Below are 15,290 nucleotides of genomic sequence, written 5' to 3' on the forward strand. Positions count from 1 at the left end.
TGGTGCTGCCCCATGCCTGCTGTCCTTGTTCAGAACACAAGACTAAGGTTCAAAACCTGACGAGAGCACCTGTGCCTTTTTATTTACAGCACTAACACTTTCTTGTGCCAGCCTATTGTTTTGACAAAGACCTAAAATCAGTTCCCTCTTTGGCCCGAGACAAAGGGAAGACTGCTCTCACTGGTGGGCTGGTCATCTGTTTTGGTGGGGACTATCTCCTGCCCCAAGAAGCCATCCCACTGTGCAGAAGGGCATTGAGGCAGAAAACAAGAGGAACAAATCTGTGTACTCCAGCAATAAACCACTCAGCTGAAGTGGGCTGGGCAGGGTTCTGGTACTGCTTCCCGACCAGGAAGAGTGTTTCTCTCTCTCTGTGTTTTGCTCTGTTTCTATGCTACGCTCAGTTGCTACCCAGTGTTAGCCACGCTCCTGGCAGGTAGGAGACCACGTATTTTAACTCTTTCAAGATTGACATGAGTGCGTTATACCTGGTTTTCAAAAGAAGTTGGAAGTTGCTTACCTTCAGAACAGGATCCTGGGAGGAGTGGATCCCTGAGCCACTTCCTTCCATCTCCGTGGCTCTGCAGGGGAATGGGATTTCAGGTGTCCCCCTCTCTTCTGTGCTTTCTAACAGATAGGTTACACAAGTTTTGTCTGTTGACTTGCACACTGGCAGTGTGCAATCTAGTCATAAGCAGCATTTTTTTTTTTGGGTAAATTTCAGTGGCTTTTGAATGATTTAGTTAACTGTAGGGTGAAAAATATTGGAATTTTCCTTACAAACCTAGCCCTTAAAAACATTTAAATACAAGCTAATGGGAGCTGCAAATGCATGCAGCTGTGTCTCTCTGACAGCATGAAATTTGCTGTTGTGGAAATAGCCAATATATATTCTACACATCATTCATTTAAAGTCTCAAGAAGAGCTGGGAATGCCACACTAAAATGCAGTCTCCTACTGGGCTGTCCCTAAAATTAAAACTCTGCAAACACGCACAGGGGTCTGTTTCCTTAGTTTATTAGTACAAACAATGCATACACAAGACTGTATATTGTTTGAAGACTGCAATAGATTTCTAATTTAACAACTCTGTAACAAAATTTAACTAAATTTGACATTTATGAAAATATAAATCTCTGATTGGGTAGGTTTTCCCAACATTACAAAGTTTACATAAAAACATTCAGTATGATCTATTAGTTGCAAACAAGTTAGGAAAAATCATTCAAGTCACTTAATATACTATATTGGCTTGTACATAGAACATTCACACACTACATTAAGTTCTAGCTTAGCATTCATTTCTTGGAAATTTGTGGCATGGAGTTCTCATTTTAAAAATAAAATTGGTTTGTTTACATCATTTGAAAAATTTTCCACAGATATGCCATCTTTAAGGTACGTAAGGAGACAAAAAAATTATCCTTTCAGATGTTGTCCAGCATTTCTTTTACTTGGGCAAAATGGATTTTTTTTTTTTAAGCATTTGTCATTATTTCATGTGATTATTTCACAATTTCTGCCTTCAAACTGGTAAAACTGTACAAAAGGCTCAGAACAGTTCTAAAGCAGAAAGTGAAGGTAGTAAGTAAGAAAAACCCATTACAAATTGGAACAATAAAGAACCTTTGGACAGCCTTTGCATTTAGTGGAGAATTTTAGCACATATACAAGCAGTCCCAGAGTGTTTGGTCATCTGATCTGCATTTATCATGGGAAAGAACAGAAATGATAGTAAGGCAAATGTTATCAAGAATAAAACATGGCATGTCTAAAAGCTTTCTATTAAGATTACTTTGGGATATAGGAGATATTTTGGATTTTCTTACAAGAAAACGGATAGCCACCTTTTAACATAAAGAAATTCATACGTTTAACTGTTTATCTGCAATGCCCTTTCTCTTTGAAAAAATTTTCTTTACGACCTGTACTAATAAACACTGTGAAGACAAAAAAAAATCCCCAAACCAAAAAACAAAAACCCAAACCATATATCCCTTTTATGACCTAGTTATTTTTTTAATCATTTTTATCACAATACAGAAACCTGAAATCCCTGCATGCAATTAAAAAAAATAATCTTTCAGTCCTTTCACTGAGGTGAAGTATTTATCACCTCACATGTTGACATGTTTGCAGCTGACTGATGCCTACTCCTTTCAACCCAATGATTAATCCCAATTAAAAAAAAAAAAAGAAAGGGTAGGTATATTTTAAATGATGATGGAATGTATCAAGTGTTCCAGGTTGGCAGGTGACATCTTGTCATTGCACCATCAAGCAAGAAAAACGCATTTTTGCAAGTGGGTATAAAGTTGGCTGTTAGCTATAGACCCAGCCCTGACCACCTCTAGGCGACTTGGTTTATAAAACAGTGGTCTGCCTTTCTCACCGGTCAGGTAGAGCGTTAGCTCTAGTTGCAACAGTTTGTCAATTCCACGTAAGGTCACCTAACTTCTGTAGTAGCATAACAATTTTGATAGTATTGCTAGAAATTTTTGGCCCTGGTGAAAGGACTGAACCTTGTATTCCGAAATTTAAAAAAAACCCTGCAGCCGATTGCTGATATATTTGCTTCACGTTTGCTTTTTTTTTTTTTTTTTTTTTTGTGTTGTGTGTGTACATAAATCTAAGAATATTTGTCAAGGAAAAGACGGCTGGTCTGCCCTCTGCTGTTTCTGTCTGTCTTCCAAGAAATGCACTCATTTTTACTTGAATTCAGAAGACAAATCTATGCATGTATACTATTACTCAGGTAAACTAGTCCAGACGGATACTCAGTTGTCAGCAGCAAAACTGTGTCCTCTGCAGTCTATGGCTGAGCACACTTTTTCGTAGCAATAGTTGTGTTTTTTGGTTGGTGTTGCTTCACTCACCTCCGGCTCTGTAACTGTAATGGGGCTATCCCTTGCAAATACTTCAGTTGATTCCCTCCAAATGCAGTCTGCAGTCACTTTGAAGCTATAATTGTGACATTTTGGCCTAATCACTTGTGTCGTGTTGTTGAAAATCTGACGGCTGTTTGAAGTAGCAATTTTAATTTTCAGTGCAGCGTCGACTCGATCCACTACCGTGTAAGTGCCTATACTTCCGTCATCAAATCCGATAATAATATTTAAATGTCTCTGTGAGAGTGCAAGGAAAGTGGGAGTTTTATAAAGAGAGCAGGCACCGATGTTTTTGCCATCCGCTAGCCTCATTACAATTAAACTGGAGATCGCACCATTGTCATCATCTTCCTCACCGCGAAAACAGATGTACACGAGATAGCGGCCATCACGAGACAGCCTTTGCCTCCAGATGATACCGGGAGCGTGAACCACACGAAGTTTTCCGCTGTGTAGATCAAGCACATTGATGTTCTCATCACCACGGGTTATAATTCCTAGCTTGCCGTTTGGGGACATTTCAAAATCTTCCAAATTTTTTAAGAAATTGTTAGGCAGTTGTACACGCCTGCAGATGACTTCCTCTGTTAGGCTCCAGATGTTCACTGTTTCAGTAGATGTTATAAATACTATAATATCTGGGCAATCCGGTATCAGTTTGATGTCCACAATGCTTGCACCATCATCGCAGCAAAACTTCTTGGTTATACTGCCTGTCCAGAGGCTCACTGCCAACACTTTATTCTTCGCCATTCCGACTACAAAAGTATTTGCAGTTGTTATAAATGCGTTCTGTAAGGCAACTAAAATATTGCAAACCCGATGTCCCGTGGCCAGTCGCCAAACTCTGGATGCATTTTGCTCACAGAGGGAGACTACAAATTGGTCATTATGAGTGATCATTAGCTCTGAGATTTTTTGCCCATTGATGCGAAAGATGTTTTCGCCGCTAACAGTGTGCCATACATACTGGCTGCATTTATCATCCGATGTAACCATTATCTCTCCAGAAGAGGTCAGCACACAGTTTTCAACAATTCCTTCGTGCTTGAACACAGCTTCAATAAATCCAGTGCTGAAGTTCCACTTGTGGACAGAATCTGATCCATCCAATGTGTATATTAATTCCCCTCTGGCCGGCAGCACCAGTCTTTGGATAGGTTTGCCGGATTTGTCAATGTTGGACATAGCAGTTATGATGTCTATATCCCAGATAGAAAGGACACCACTGGTGGATAAGGATAGCAGCATGTTATGATGATTTGATTTAATTAGCCTGACTATAGTTCCTGAGATTTCCTGTAAGCTTGCCATGCACTGTCCTGTATCTCTTCTCCAAACAAAAATGGCTGAGGTATTTTCCATTGAAGCAATTATACAGTTGCCATTTTTGGACAACACGGCAGATATAAAGCGCTCATTGTGTTTAGCTCTAAACTTTTCGGCCACCTTCCACACACGAGTGTCAAGAAGCTCAATGCTGAGAGCCTTACAAATTAAAATTGCACTTTGGTCTTCGGAAAGCTCTATGCTGACAACCTCGCTGTCTTCTCTCCTGCAGTCAAAGTCATCCGTAAGCTGGGGATTCGCGATCTCCTCTGTATTCCAAACGGAGAGGCTACCCTCGTTGTCCACCATCACCATTTCTTGGGCTGTGTCCAGAATGTGAAGGAATTTCACAAATCCACCAGAAAATTCGGAGGTCACGGTGGCCAGCTTCTCTCCGCTGCCTAAGTGAAAAATGGTTGTGGTGTTCAAATATTGCCCGCAGAAGGCATAAACTCCGTCCGGAGAGCACTGCACGCAGGTCACTTCGTACCAGCAGTGGAAGTGATAGAGAGGCCAGCCGTAAAGCAGGTCTATGACGGTGACATCTTTGCTGGCCTCCAGCCACGCGAGTGCATGGTTGACCGATAATGTAAATCCATTTATAAAACTGGAGCCCCCCCCTATTCCACAATGTTTTGATCCCTTAATTTCCATTTCAGACAAAAGACAGGAATTTATGTTATCGTATATCAAAAGGGTGTTTTTTGTTGTAGCCACTACAAGATACTTTTCGTCACTAGTAAGTTTCATCCCTAAGATAACAGATGGAGCGGTTGTAATCTGCCTCAGGAGCTGGCGGGTCTCTACGTCCCAGGTGCTGATGGAGCCGTTTTCCAAAGCAGCGATGATTGTGCTGGGATTAAAAGTGGGCAGGATTTCCGTGACGTGCATGCAGCTGGATGACAGCGGCAGGCGCTCGGGGCTGTAAGTCACGTCCATGGATGAATGCAAAGGGACGATAGAGCAGTACTTGGGCCCGTCCTTGTCGCATTCTAAGAGGAGGTGTCTGAGTTTAGGCAATGAGCTTACTACTGGCAGAAGCCTCTGCTGCAACTCAGCGGAGAGTGACCCTGGGTATTTTACTACTTTGAACTTTATGCTGCGGAGGGTACTGGCCAGAAACTTCAGCTCCTTTTCTTGCGAGCAGGTGTAAGCCAGTTCTATGTCGGAAAGCGCTTTATCAAACTGCCCTATCCTAATCATGGTGTACAGCCAGCTGAAGTTCATAATGACTCCGTACAGAAGATCATCTGTTCTTCCACATCTCGTCAAGTGATGAATAAGCTCCGTCATTTTTCTGTGATTGATAAAAAAGATATCGGGCTCTAAGGGATTACACTGAAAAACCCACGGCTGATCAGGTGCCTGCCTGTCAAAAGCAATCTGATCCATGCAGTGCTTTTCGTCTTCATTCAGGCCTCTGCTGTCATGGTCGGGACAGCCATTCAGATACTGGTCGTTGCTGTAAAAAGGTTTTCTTCGCCCACCTGACCAAACACCAAGGAAATACTCTGCCATGACTGTGTGCATTTCTTGCAAATCTTCTTCATTGTTCAGGTACAGTTTCTGGGCAATTAGTTGCAGGTGCCTATTTGCCCAAAGCAGCAGTGTTACATTTTTCACTTGTCGCTCTATTAAGTATCCCTGTAAACCCTCCTTAAGCCTTGCAATGTATATGTAGGGAATTCTCAATGGGTTACTTTCTCGGACACTCTCACTGAGTTCATACATAACACTGTTGTCAAGGGCTAAAATATCTTCCAGTTCCATTTCACTCAGGCCAGATTTGGACATAGTGATGTAGCCAAGTGCTCTTGACAGTAGTCGCGATCCACACTTGTTTTCCAGCGACCAAAACAACTGTTCTATGCTTTCATGTACAGTGACACAGAGGGAGGACTCGTCCACATCTTTGTGAGATCTCCAGTTCCTGACCTCCCTGAAGGTTAAGTTCACAAACATAGGCAGTGTGCACTTGGAGAATGCTTCATTGACGTAGATCTGTTGCCCTGATGTTACTTTTCGTTTAACTCGCAGCAGCTGATGTTTCAGCACTTGGCTACACATCTTTCTGTCCCTTGCAGTCAGTTCAATGTAGTTGTCTTCTTCATGAATAAGGCACCTCAGTTTTTGCAGGATCCCATGCTTGTTTGGCAGTGTTGACAAAATTATCCGTACTGAGCGGGGGAGGTGAATGGGAAGCCACCAAAGCTTCCTACCATCATCGCTATCTGTTAGCTGTTCTAGGGCATCGAAAATTATCACCAGTGGCCTGTGGAATGAAGACTCATTCAAAAGATTTATGAACAAGTCCCGCAGGTCATGAATCTTTTTTGGGTAACTTTGTACGAGGCAACGGTAGTTGACTGCTAATTGCTCACAAACGCTTTGAAGTATGTTCTTCAGATCGGTACTTGTTTCGGTGGATCCCAAAAATCTTATAACTACCACAGGGTCAGAATCAGGTCCCATCTCTTCCTGCAGCCAGGAATAGGCCTAGAATGTAGAGCACAATTTAGTTAGTATCTGAAGCACAGTAACAGAGTTTATAAATAGTAACTGCCTATATATATATAATTTTTTTTTTAAACGTTACTGGTTGAGTGGAAGTGCTCTCACTAGCAGTTTGAGGTTGCTTTGATTTATGTGCACTGGGTGAAATTTATATCATACGTCATCTTTGTTTAGCCCAGGTTGTATCCCAAAACACTAAGACACAGATCCACAAAGAGGATCTTACATCTATGAGGACCTGAGCAGAATTTAGTCTGTAAATCCCAGGGTACTCTTTGCAAAATCTGTGTCTCACTTCTGAAAGTCAGTAGGCAGATGCTCTTATTAACAACCTTCCTTAGACACTGAGCGATCATCCTTGGCCAGGCAGACCTGCTTGGCACCGAAGCTTGCTTAATATTCATTCACAACAGAGTTATAAATACATGCCCTGATGATTTTGGTGGACAGGGATGGGAATATAGGATTGCCCATTCCTAGCTGGTTATGTTAATTCCTGGACCACTGAAGTATGCTTTCTCTTGGTGCGCTTGTGGCTCTAACACTGCCATAATGGGTAAAATGTATTTCTTGCTGTGTTTTTTTTTTTTTTTTGTTAGCATACTCTAAGCGAGGAATGTGGCTCTAAATCCTCTCAGTCCGTGCAGGCTAACTCACTCAGTTCTCTCACATGCTAAGTCTTTTCCCCTCACTTAAAATATTACAGAATATTTTAAAAGAAAAACATAACCAGAGCCTCAAGGTTAACTTATGTATTGGGATCTGAAATGAGATTTTAAATTGTAAATCCCAATTTCATGTAGGCAACTGATGTGAATCTAGGAAGTCGCATTTGGGATAGGATTTTAAACATTATTGTTCCTTTCTATATTTCCTCCTGGCTGATAATGGCTGTTTCCCAGCCTACTGTGCCAAATTCTCTAAGCACATTGCAGGGAACTCGAAGTTGTGACTTCTAGCTAGAGAACTAGGCTTAGAGACGCCAGCCTGTTTTTTTTTTTTTTCCTTTTTTCCCTGCATCTGGTACTGTGTTGCAGTGTTTTCCTCATGTCCCTGTAGTACTCAGCTCAGTGGCTGAAGCAGCATATGTCAGCTAAACACAGGTATTTTTGCTGGTTATTGCAGATAGATTTCTGGCAAGTGTATTTGTAGCAAGCGTATCAGTCTAATTCTGGAGTAATTTCTGATGAGAACATAAAACAAGATAGCATGACTTGGAAAGACATGCTGTATTTGTGAATAAGACTAAAAACAGCATATGATGTTTAGACGGTTCCAGATTTATAAGACCTCTGTGGAACAAAAGGGAAAAAGATCACTCTGAAGTACAGGTTGATAACTCAAAAATATGTTGATCCCTACTAGTTTTTTGAAAGCTCTATAAGCTTTTGTTTCAGTTGGGCATTATGTATACATGTTGCTAGTCAAAGGAAAAGTCTTTTTCTCAACATGTACACAACAATAAGCAGTATGTCAGTTTTATCATCTTTATTTTATGTATTAAAGACTGATATATTGTCAAGAGGAAGAATGAAAATCTAGCCTTCATGCACAAATGCTCTTGGCATCACCAAACTATGTAAGGTATTTATTTACCTTCTTTGCCACTTCGGCTAATAGAAGAGTTTTCCCTGTGCATGGTCCTCCGTATATGATAAGAGGGTTAATGTGTCCTATTTTGCTAGGTAGAACGTATTTGTGAACTATATGCAATGCCTCACATCTGTATTCATAAAAAGTGGAATATGTTTTACATAGTGATGAATGCTGAAGAACTTCATCATACAACAAGTCTGTCTCTGTGTCAAAATTCTGCTGCACTGTTGCCTGGATAATATCGATCATGTCTTCATAGAATTGTTTACCGAGTCCTTCAATGTAATGATTCTCCACTTCTTGGGAGTAGCCCAGTTTCATGTCACAGTGAGTGACGGATGTGTACACTCTCAGATTGGAGGATGCGACAATGGTGGGAATGAATTCATCCCTGAGCTTGATCAGCTTCTCATGGGCTTCAGGATCTCGTAGAAACTTCCCAGCTGTATGTACCACGTCCATGTATTTTCCCATCTCTGGAATTTTAACAAAACGCTCGATGTTGGCAATTTTCCGAATGTAGCAAACACACTTCTTTAGGAAAGCTGGTGTTTGTTTACCCAAGGCAAAATCAAGTTCATCTTCAATAGCTGAGGATGAAAAGAGAACACAGAGTCTCTGTTACCTTTTCTTTATAAACAGTTCAAGACCCCACCCCCCAACATGCAGACTCTTAAATGATTGCACCTGTTTTCTGTGAAAAGAAGAAAAAGCACAGAAAAGTTGCTTGTCTCAAGCAAGAGCAACAAGCACGTTTTCCTCTTCGGTTAGGTGAGAAATGCCAACAGAAATATATTTTCATGTTTGTGGAAAGGTTGATAGAAAAGATAATAAATGAACACACAGAAATAGTAAGTCTGAACTTTACCAGAGGAAAGATATCTCTTTGCTTGGCTGTGTTTCATTTTTCCTTTCTCATACAGCAATTTCACAGCAGTCTTAAAAATCTTCTTAATCTCTTCTGATATATCTTGCCATTTGTTCTCATTCATAGAGTTTGAAGAAGATTCCATCTTTTAAAAATATCCATAGTTAAACAGTAGCTGTAATACATCTACCACTTCAAAAAGTAAAAGTCTAATATTTAAGGTCATAAATATCACAGTAACAGAGAAACACACACACTAAAAATAAATAAGTTCAACTTTTTTATACTGCAGATAATCATAATATATTCTTTTATCGAATTATAAAGACTATCTACTTCGAATATTTTCTCAATTCCTCCTGTAGGCAGCTGATGCAATATTCCTCATGAATAAGACTGAGAAAACCTTAATAGAAGAAGGGTTTTGAGAACCAGAGAACCAAGCCTGAAATAATGATAATAAAGAAGCAGTCTTATTTCTCCTATTAAAGAGAAGTAATAATAATAATAATTAAAACTTGGATTTCAAAACTGAAAATGAGGTTCCTGGTAGTGGTAAATAAGCACCTTATATTTGAAAAATATAAGTTTTCCTTAAGGCAGCTGGTAGTCACCGCTGCATGACCTACTGCAAGTGACGTGTTTAAGGGGTCTCCAGTTTTCCTGGTGGTGGGAGGGTGCAATAAGAAAAAGGGTGGCCTTGAGGGCTACGTTCCTTAGCAACTCTTTCTCGACGTGTTCAGAGCGGTATGTCTTTTATTATTTCCAGTGAGTTTATAAGATGTAACTGTTAGCTTTAAGTTATGAATATCCTTTTGACTACTCCTGTTGTGTCAGTAGCTTGAGGAAAGGTACAAAGTTTTAACAATAAAAAAAGCCAAGCTTTATTCAAAGGACATTGTGCGCATTAGCAAAACAACACATAAAGTTACAAAACTTGCTTCCTCCCTTGCAGTAAATAAGTCAGAATTAGTCACATTATACTGCATTCAGCTCATTAAACACTTCTGTGTCAACGTTTTTCATGTTTACAACGTTTTTTCATGCAACAAATACTACATTCTGCTACATGATGGGTGAATGCAGTATAACAGTTTAATTTCATTCTCTTCTACACTGCAGTACGTGCTCAAAACGAATGTTTGCTCTGTTAAGGACCTCTCTTCTGTACGCTGAAATCTGTCCTTGGATATATAGGATGTGTAGGAAGGCAGAACTGAGCCCTGGGTGATACATAAGTCTTTATTGTCACCAGTTAACGACAAATGCATGTTTTAAAAATGATAATTAATGGTGTTCAAAAAACTTCTGTTAGAATATGGTTAGGAAGTTAATAGTATGGGATCTGCCCAGGGACAGCATTAGGCACTTCAGGACTCTTGAAAGGCTGTTTTTCAACTGATAGGAAATTTTTTGTAGGTGAATGTGACTTACCGTATTCTGGTAGCTCTTCAGCATTTCAGATTTTGGCCTGAGGTAATACGCTGGTGGCACTGCGTTCTCATCCCTGCAGTACCACTCCTCTAAAATCCTTGTCTCTAGCTTAGCCTCTACGGCAGCGTCCAGGATCATTTCAAATTCGGCTGACTCAACTTCCCCTGGTATTCGGATGTTGCCATACTTCTCTCCCAGTAAGCCCTGTGTATTTGCAGGAAAGTAGGGATTACATTTTTCTTTTTAGAGATGCCAAGACCCTCCTCAGGATCTGAATTTCTTAAAAACCAGTGTGGTAACTAGTTTCATGACTTTGAAATTACTAGAAAGGCAAACAGATATAGTGTAAGATGAATTACTGTTGAGCTACATCCAACTACTATGACTTGGTAGAATTTCAAGTAGGTGCATTAGCTTTCTTAACATTAACCGTTAATAAAAATACAAAGGCATTCAAAAGATGTAATTAAAAACACCCAACATATTTTCTTATCACAGTACTGACTTGTGTATTATTGATTCCCATTAGTTGGCATTAATCACACATGTAAAAGTGAATGTAGGAATCCTTTTCTGCGGACTACAGGTTAAGGATGCACCTGTGAATTCTTTACCTCTTGGTTTTATTCTTGGTTTCCACTGCAACGGAACATAAGATTTTATGTTCTGTTTGGTGAAAATTCACATGAATTTGTGTACAATTCCCATTAGTATTACTAAAAATGTGGCTTCTACCAGAAATACCAAGATCAATGTTGTAGAGCCACAAGCTGCTTTGCTGTCTCATATTCCCTTACTGCAAACAATGTTCAATGTCTTTGCCCCAGTAGCTGTCCAGGGAATGAACAGTGAGGCAAGGGAAAAGAGTTTTGACCAAATACCAAATAGAAATGGATCAAAGCTCATTTTAGTACTTAAGTGCATATATTTGGTATAAACGTAAAGGTCTGTGGATGTTAGACCACTTCTTTTTCTTAAACTGTGGCACATAAGATTTGTTACCTAAGTATCTGAAGTTTAAAATATTGGTTATAATGCTATGAGTACATTTTTTATAACTCAGTTATGTAGTTTGCTGCCTATAAATATTAAATAAAAAAGGGTTGGGAAAAACTTTTTGGAAGATAGAGCTGTAAGACATTTCTGCATTCTTTCTACAAACTTTTTCACATTTGTGACTATCTGATTAATTCTGCATTCAAATCTTGGTCCACAGAAGTGAGAATTCTCACTTCATTTAAAATAGAATTCCATTTTTTCTTTCCACATTTAAATGTATTCAGTAAAGATTCTGAGTTAATGAGAAGGAGTACTTAATGTGGAGAGGAACCAACGGTATCAGCATCATGATTTGAATTGGAAAGATCTCTTAGCAAAGTAATGCTAATGCAAATAAAGTAGTACCCTAAAAATGTAAATGACCTTGTTTGTAAATAATAAAAATCTAAATATTCATTTTTAAACCACTCATCATAATGAGAAGCTGTTTTAAACTTTTTCAGCTGTAACTAAACCCTGAAAATCAATAACTGATGGTGATGAAGCTTGCTGCACAGATTATAAAAGCGTGATGCTGCAGATACCCTTCTCTGAAGCCAGTTGTGTTGGCAGAAGGTACTCATGCGGCTCATCCTGCTAGATGCTGCAGTCTCAGAGCACAGACATCCGTGCAGTTTACATAAACACTTCCTAACCTCTTTCAGGCAAAAGCACCTGGGCTAGCTTAGACCACAGCTCGCATTGTAACCTGGCTGTTTTTTGCCTGGAGCTGACTGGGGAGAGCTCACATAAACTACAGTGCTGGCTCTGATGGTGAGTGGTTGGCCTGAGAGCCCAATAATTTTGGAATTCTGGAGCTGCAGAAGTTAAACAAAATATAATATTATTTTCCTTCTTTTTTTTTTTCAAGTGAGATTAATAACTCTATCATGCTGAACTGCAAGCCCTAGCACATTCAGAGTGATATAGAAATCTCCTAAATTTCTCTCAGTGGAGCTTTGCTATGGAAATTTTGCCATTACCTTGTGTAGTAATTGTTACTTAAAATTCATTAGGCTACACTTTTTCTGAATTTAAGTCCAATGGATTCATTGTTTCCTGAGCAAAGATCAATAGCTGGGCCTTTCACTAACAATATTAAAATGTCAACATTAAAATGTCTTGTTTTAATGTACTGCATTTAATCAACTAAATTTGTTTTGGAATTATTCTGTGTACTTTTTGGCTTCTCTGGTACAGTTCATGCTGTTCCCTCTCCACTGAATAAGAGATAAGTAAAGAAAAGCATTACTTTAAAATTGAGAGACAGGGGTTTTTTTGCTCTATTTTATCTGTCATTGCAACAGACGTTATGTAAATAATCTTGCACTAGGGAACATCTTCCTGACCAGTTGAGCAAAACACATTAAAAGGTTTTTTTAACACAAGCAGAATACTAGAATCACTGTGGATGGTTTTATCATGAGCTTTTAAATAAAACTGAGGCCTACACAAAAATATTATTTGAAAGCCTTTACATTTTTTAATCAAATGGTCTTTCATAACTTTGCCCACTACATGCCAGAAAACCATTGTGGGGATTTTGGTAGAAATGCTTCATGAGCTGCATGAGTTAGCCATGCTCAGAGCACTCCTCTGAAACTTGGCTTTCTTTAATGCAGACATACTGCTTCGTGTGGCTGGTCTGAGCAAGGAAGGGCTCAATTTTTTAACCAAAACACAGGCATTTCTGTAATTAAAACAAAGTTAAGGAGCAGCAGAACAGAGATTTTGAGGACTCTTGGGGCACCTACTTGGTGAATGTGTGCATTTAGAAAGGCAAGTAAATGCATTAATAACTTGGAGGTTCTTATACTGTAAGATTAACAAGTAAATAATGAGGAAGAGATACAGGAACATGATAGGAACAAAAAAAAAAAAAAGAAAAAAAAACAGAACTGGAATGAAAGGAATTGATTATGCAGGCAGAAACAGCAAATCATGAGTAGGTCTACCATTTAGAGCAGGGCAATCCAAGGCACTTCACTGTGTTGTGTTCCTCTTGGAACCCCAACAGAAGTTAGTTCTGGTATTAGTATCCAGTTCTGTGTAATCATTCAAAAATATTCTTGGTAAAAAAACTTCTTTGGTAGAAAATTCTTCATAGAGTCATTCCTTTGCTGCTTGATAACTCCAGGCTAGCCTAAATTTACGGCCCAGTTTCATTGGCCATCAAATTGAGGTACTGAAACACAACTTCTTTTCATTTTCTTGGAGAGGACAAAAGTAACTCACACTTTCTCTGAAGGACTCTGGTATCACATCCCATGACTGCAGTAACAAATTCCCAGCCAACCCCAAACTTGTGTGGGATTTCCTGCTCCAGCTGTATGCATTTAAGCATATGGGACCCCATGGGTTTCATCCCAGGGCACTCAGAGAGCTGGCTGATATCATTGTGAGACTTCTCTCAATTGTTTTTCAATGGTCTTTGGGATCTGGAGAGGTCCCAGTTGCCTGGAAGCTGGCAAACATTGTGCCAATTTTCAGGAAAGGCAAGAAAGAAGACCCTGGTAATTACAGGCCTGTCAGTCTCGTTTCAGTGCCTGGTAAAATTATGGGGAAAATTATTCTGGGAGTTACTGAAAAACACCTGAAGGACAACGCAGTCATTGGTCACAACCAACATAGGTTCATGAGGGGAAAGTCTTGTTTAATGAACTTAATTTCCTTTTACGACAACGTTATGCACCTGGTTGACCATGGGAGGCCAGAAAATGCAAAATTTTTAGATTTCAGCAAAGCTTTTGATACTGTTTCTCACAGTATCCTTCTGGACAAAATGTCTAGCATACAGATAGACAAAAACATAATGCAGTGGGTGAACAATTGGCTGATGGGTCAGGCTCAAAAGGTTATAGTAAATGAGATGCATCAGGCTGTTGGTCAGTCACTAGTGGGGCTCCATTTTAGGGCCCATTGTAGAAGCCATTCTTAGCTCCATTTTAGGGCTCCATTTTAGGGTCTGTTCTCTTTAATGTTTTCATAAATGACTTCGATGGTGGACTTGAAGGTATACTAAATAAGTTTGCAGATTAACACTAAATTGGGAGGAGCTGTTGACGCTCTTGAGGGTAGACAGGCCTTGCACAGAGATTTTGACAAACTAAAGGGCTGGGCAATTACCAACAGTATGAAGCTTAACAAGAGCAAGGCTGAACTCCACCTGGGATGGGGCACCCCTGGCTGTACGTACAGACTAGGGGATGGGAGGCTGGAGAGCAGCCCCATAGAAAGTGATCTTGGAGTTCTGGTTGACATCAAATTGAATGTGAGTCAACAGCGCGCCCTGGCAGCCACAAGGGCCAACTGTGCCCTGGGGTGCATCAGGCATAGCATTGCTAGCTGGTCAACTGAAGGGATTGTCCTGCTCTGCTCTGTGCTGGTGCGGCTTCATCTCAAGTACTGCACAACATAAGAAAGGCATAAAACTATTAGAGAGCATCCAAAGGAGGGCAGCAAAGATGGTGAAGGCTCAAGAGGGCAAGACATACGAGGAGCAGCTGAGTTCCCTTGGTTTGTTCAGCCCAGAGCAGAGCAGGCCGAGGGGAGGCCTCATGGCGGCCTGCAGCTCCCTCACGAGGGGAGCGGAGGGGCAGGCGCTGAGCTCTGCTCTCTGGGG

General features: G+C 40.1%; 1 protein-coding gene across 2 annotated transcripts in view; it reads right to left on the reverse strand.

Moving 5' to 3' along the window:
* Positions 1–1,002: 1,002 nt before the first annotated feature.
* NWD2 (NACHT and WD repeat domain containing 2) overlaps positions 1,003–15,290 on the reverse strand; it is a 59,467-nt gene continuing 45,179 nt past the window's right edge. For both annotated transcript variants that reach the window (XM_083835683.1, XM_083835684.1), the window contains 4 exons: positions 10,631–10,834; positions 9,197–9,341; positions 8,329–8,918; positions 1,003–6,714 (listed from right to left, as the gene is read on the reverse strand). In XM_083835683.1, coding sequence (XP_083691809.1) covers positions 2,779–6,714; positions 8,329–8,918; positions 9,197–9,341; positions 10,631–10,834 — 4,875 coding nt within the window. In that variant the 3' untranslated portion in view covers positions 1,003–2,778. The remainder of the gene's footprint in view (positions 6,715–8,328; positions 8,919–9,196; positions 9,342–10,630; positions 10,835–15,290) is intronic.

The sequence above is a fragment of the Anser anser genome (genome assembly GCF_964211835.1).
Source record: "Anser anser genome assembly, chromosome: 4".
Taxonomy (NCBI): Eukaryota; Metazoa; Chordata; class Aves; order Anseriformes; family Anatidae; genus Anser; species Anser anser.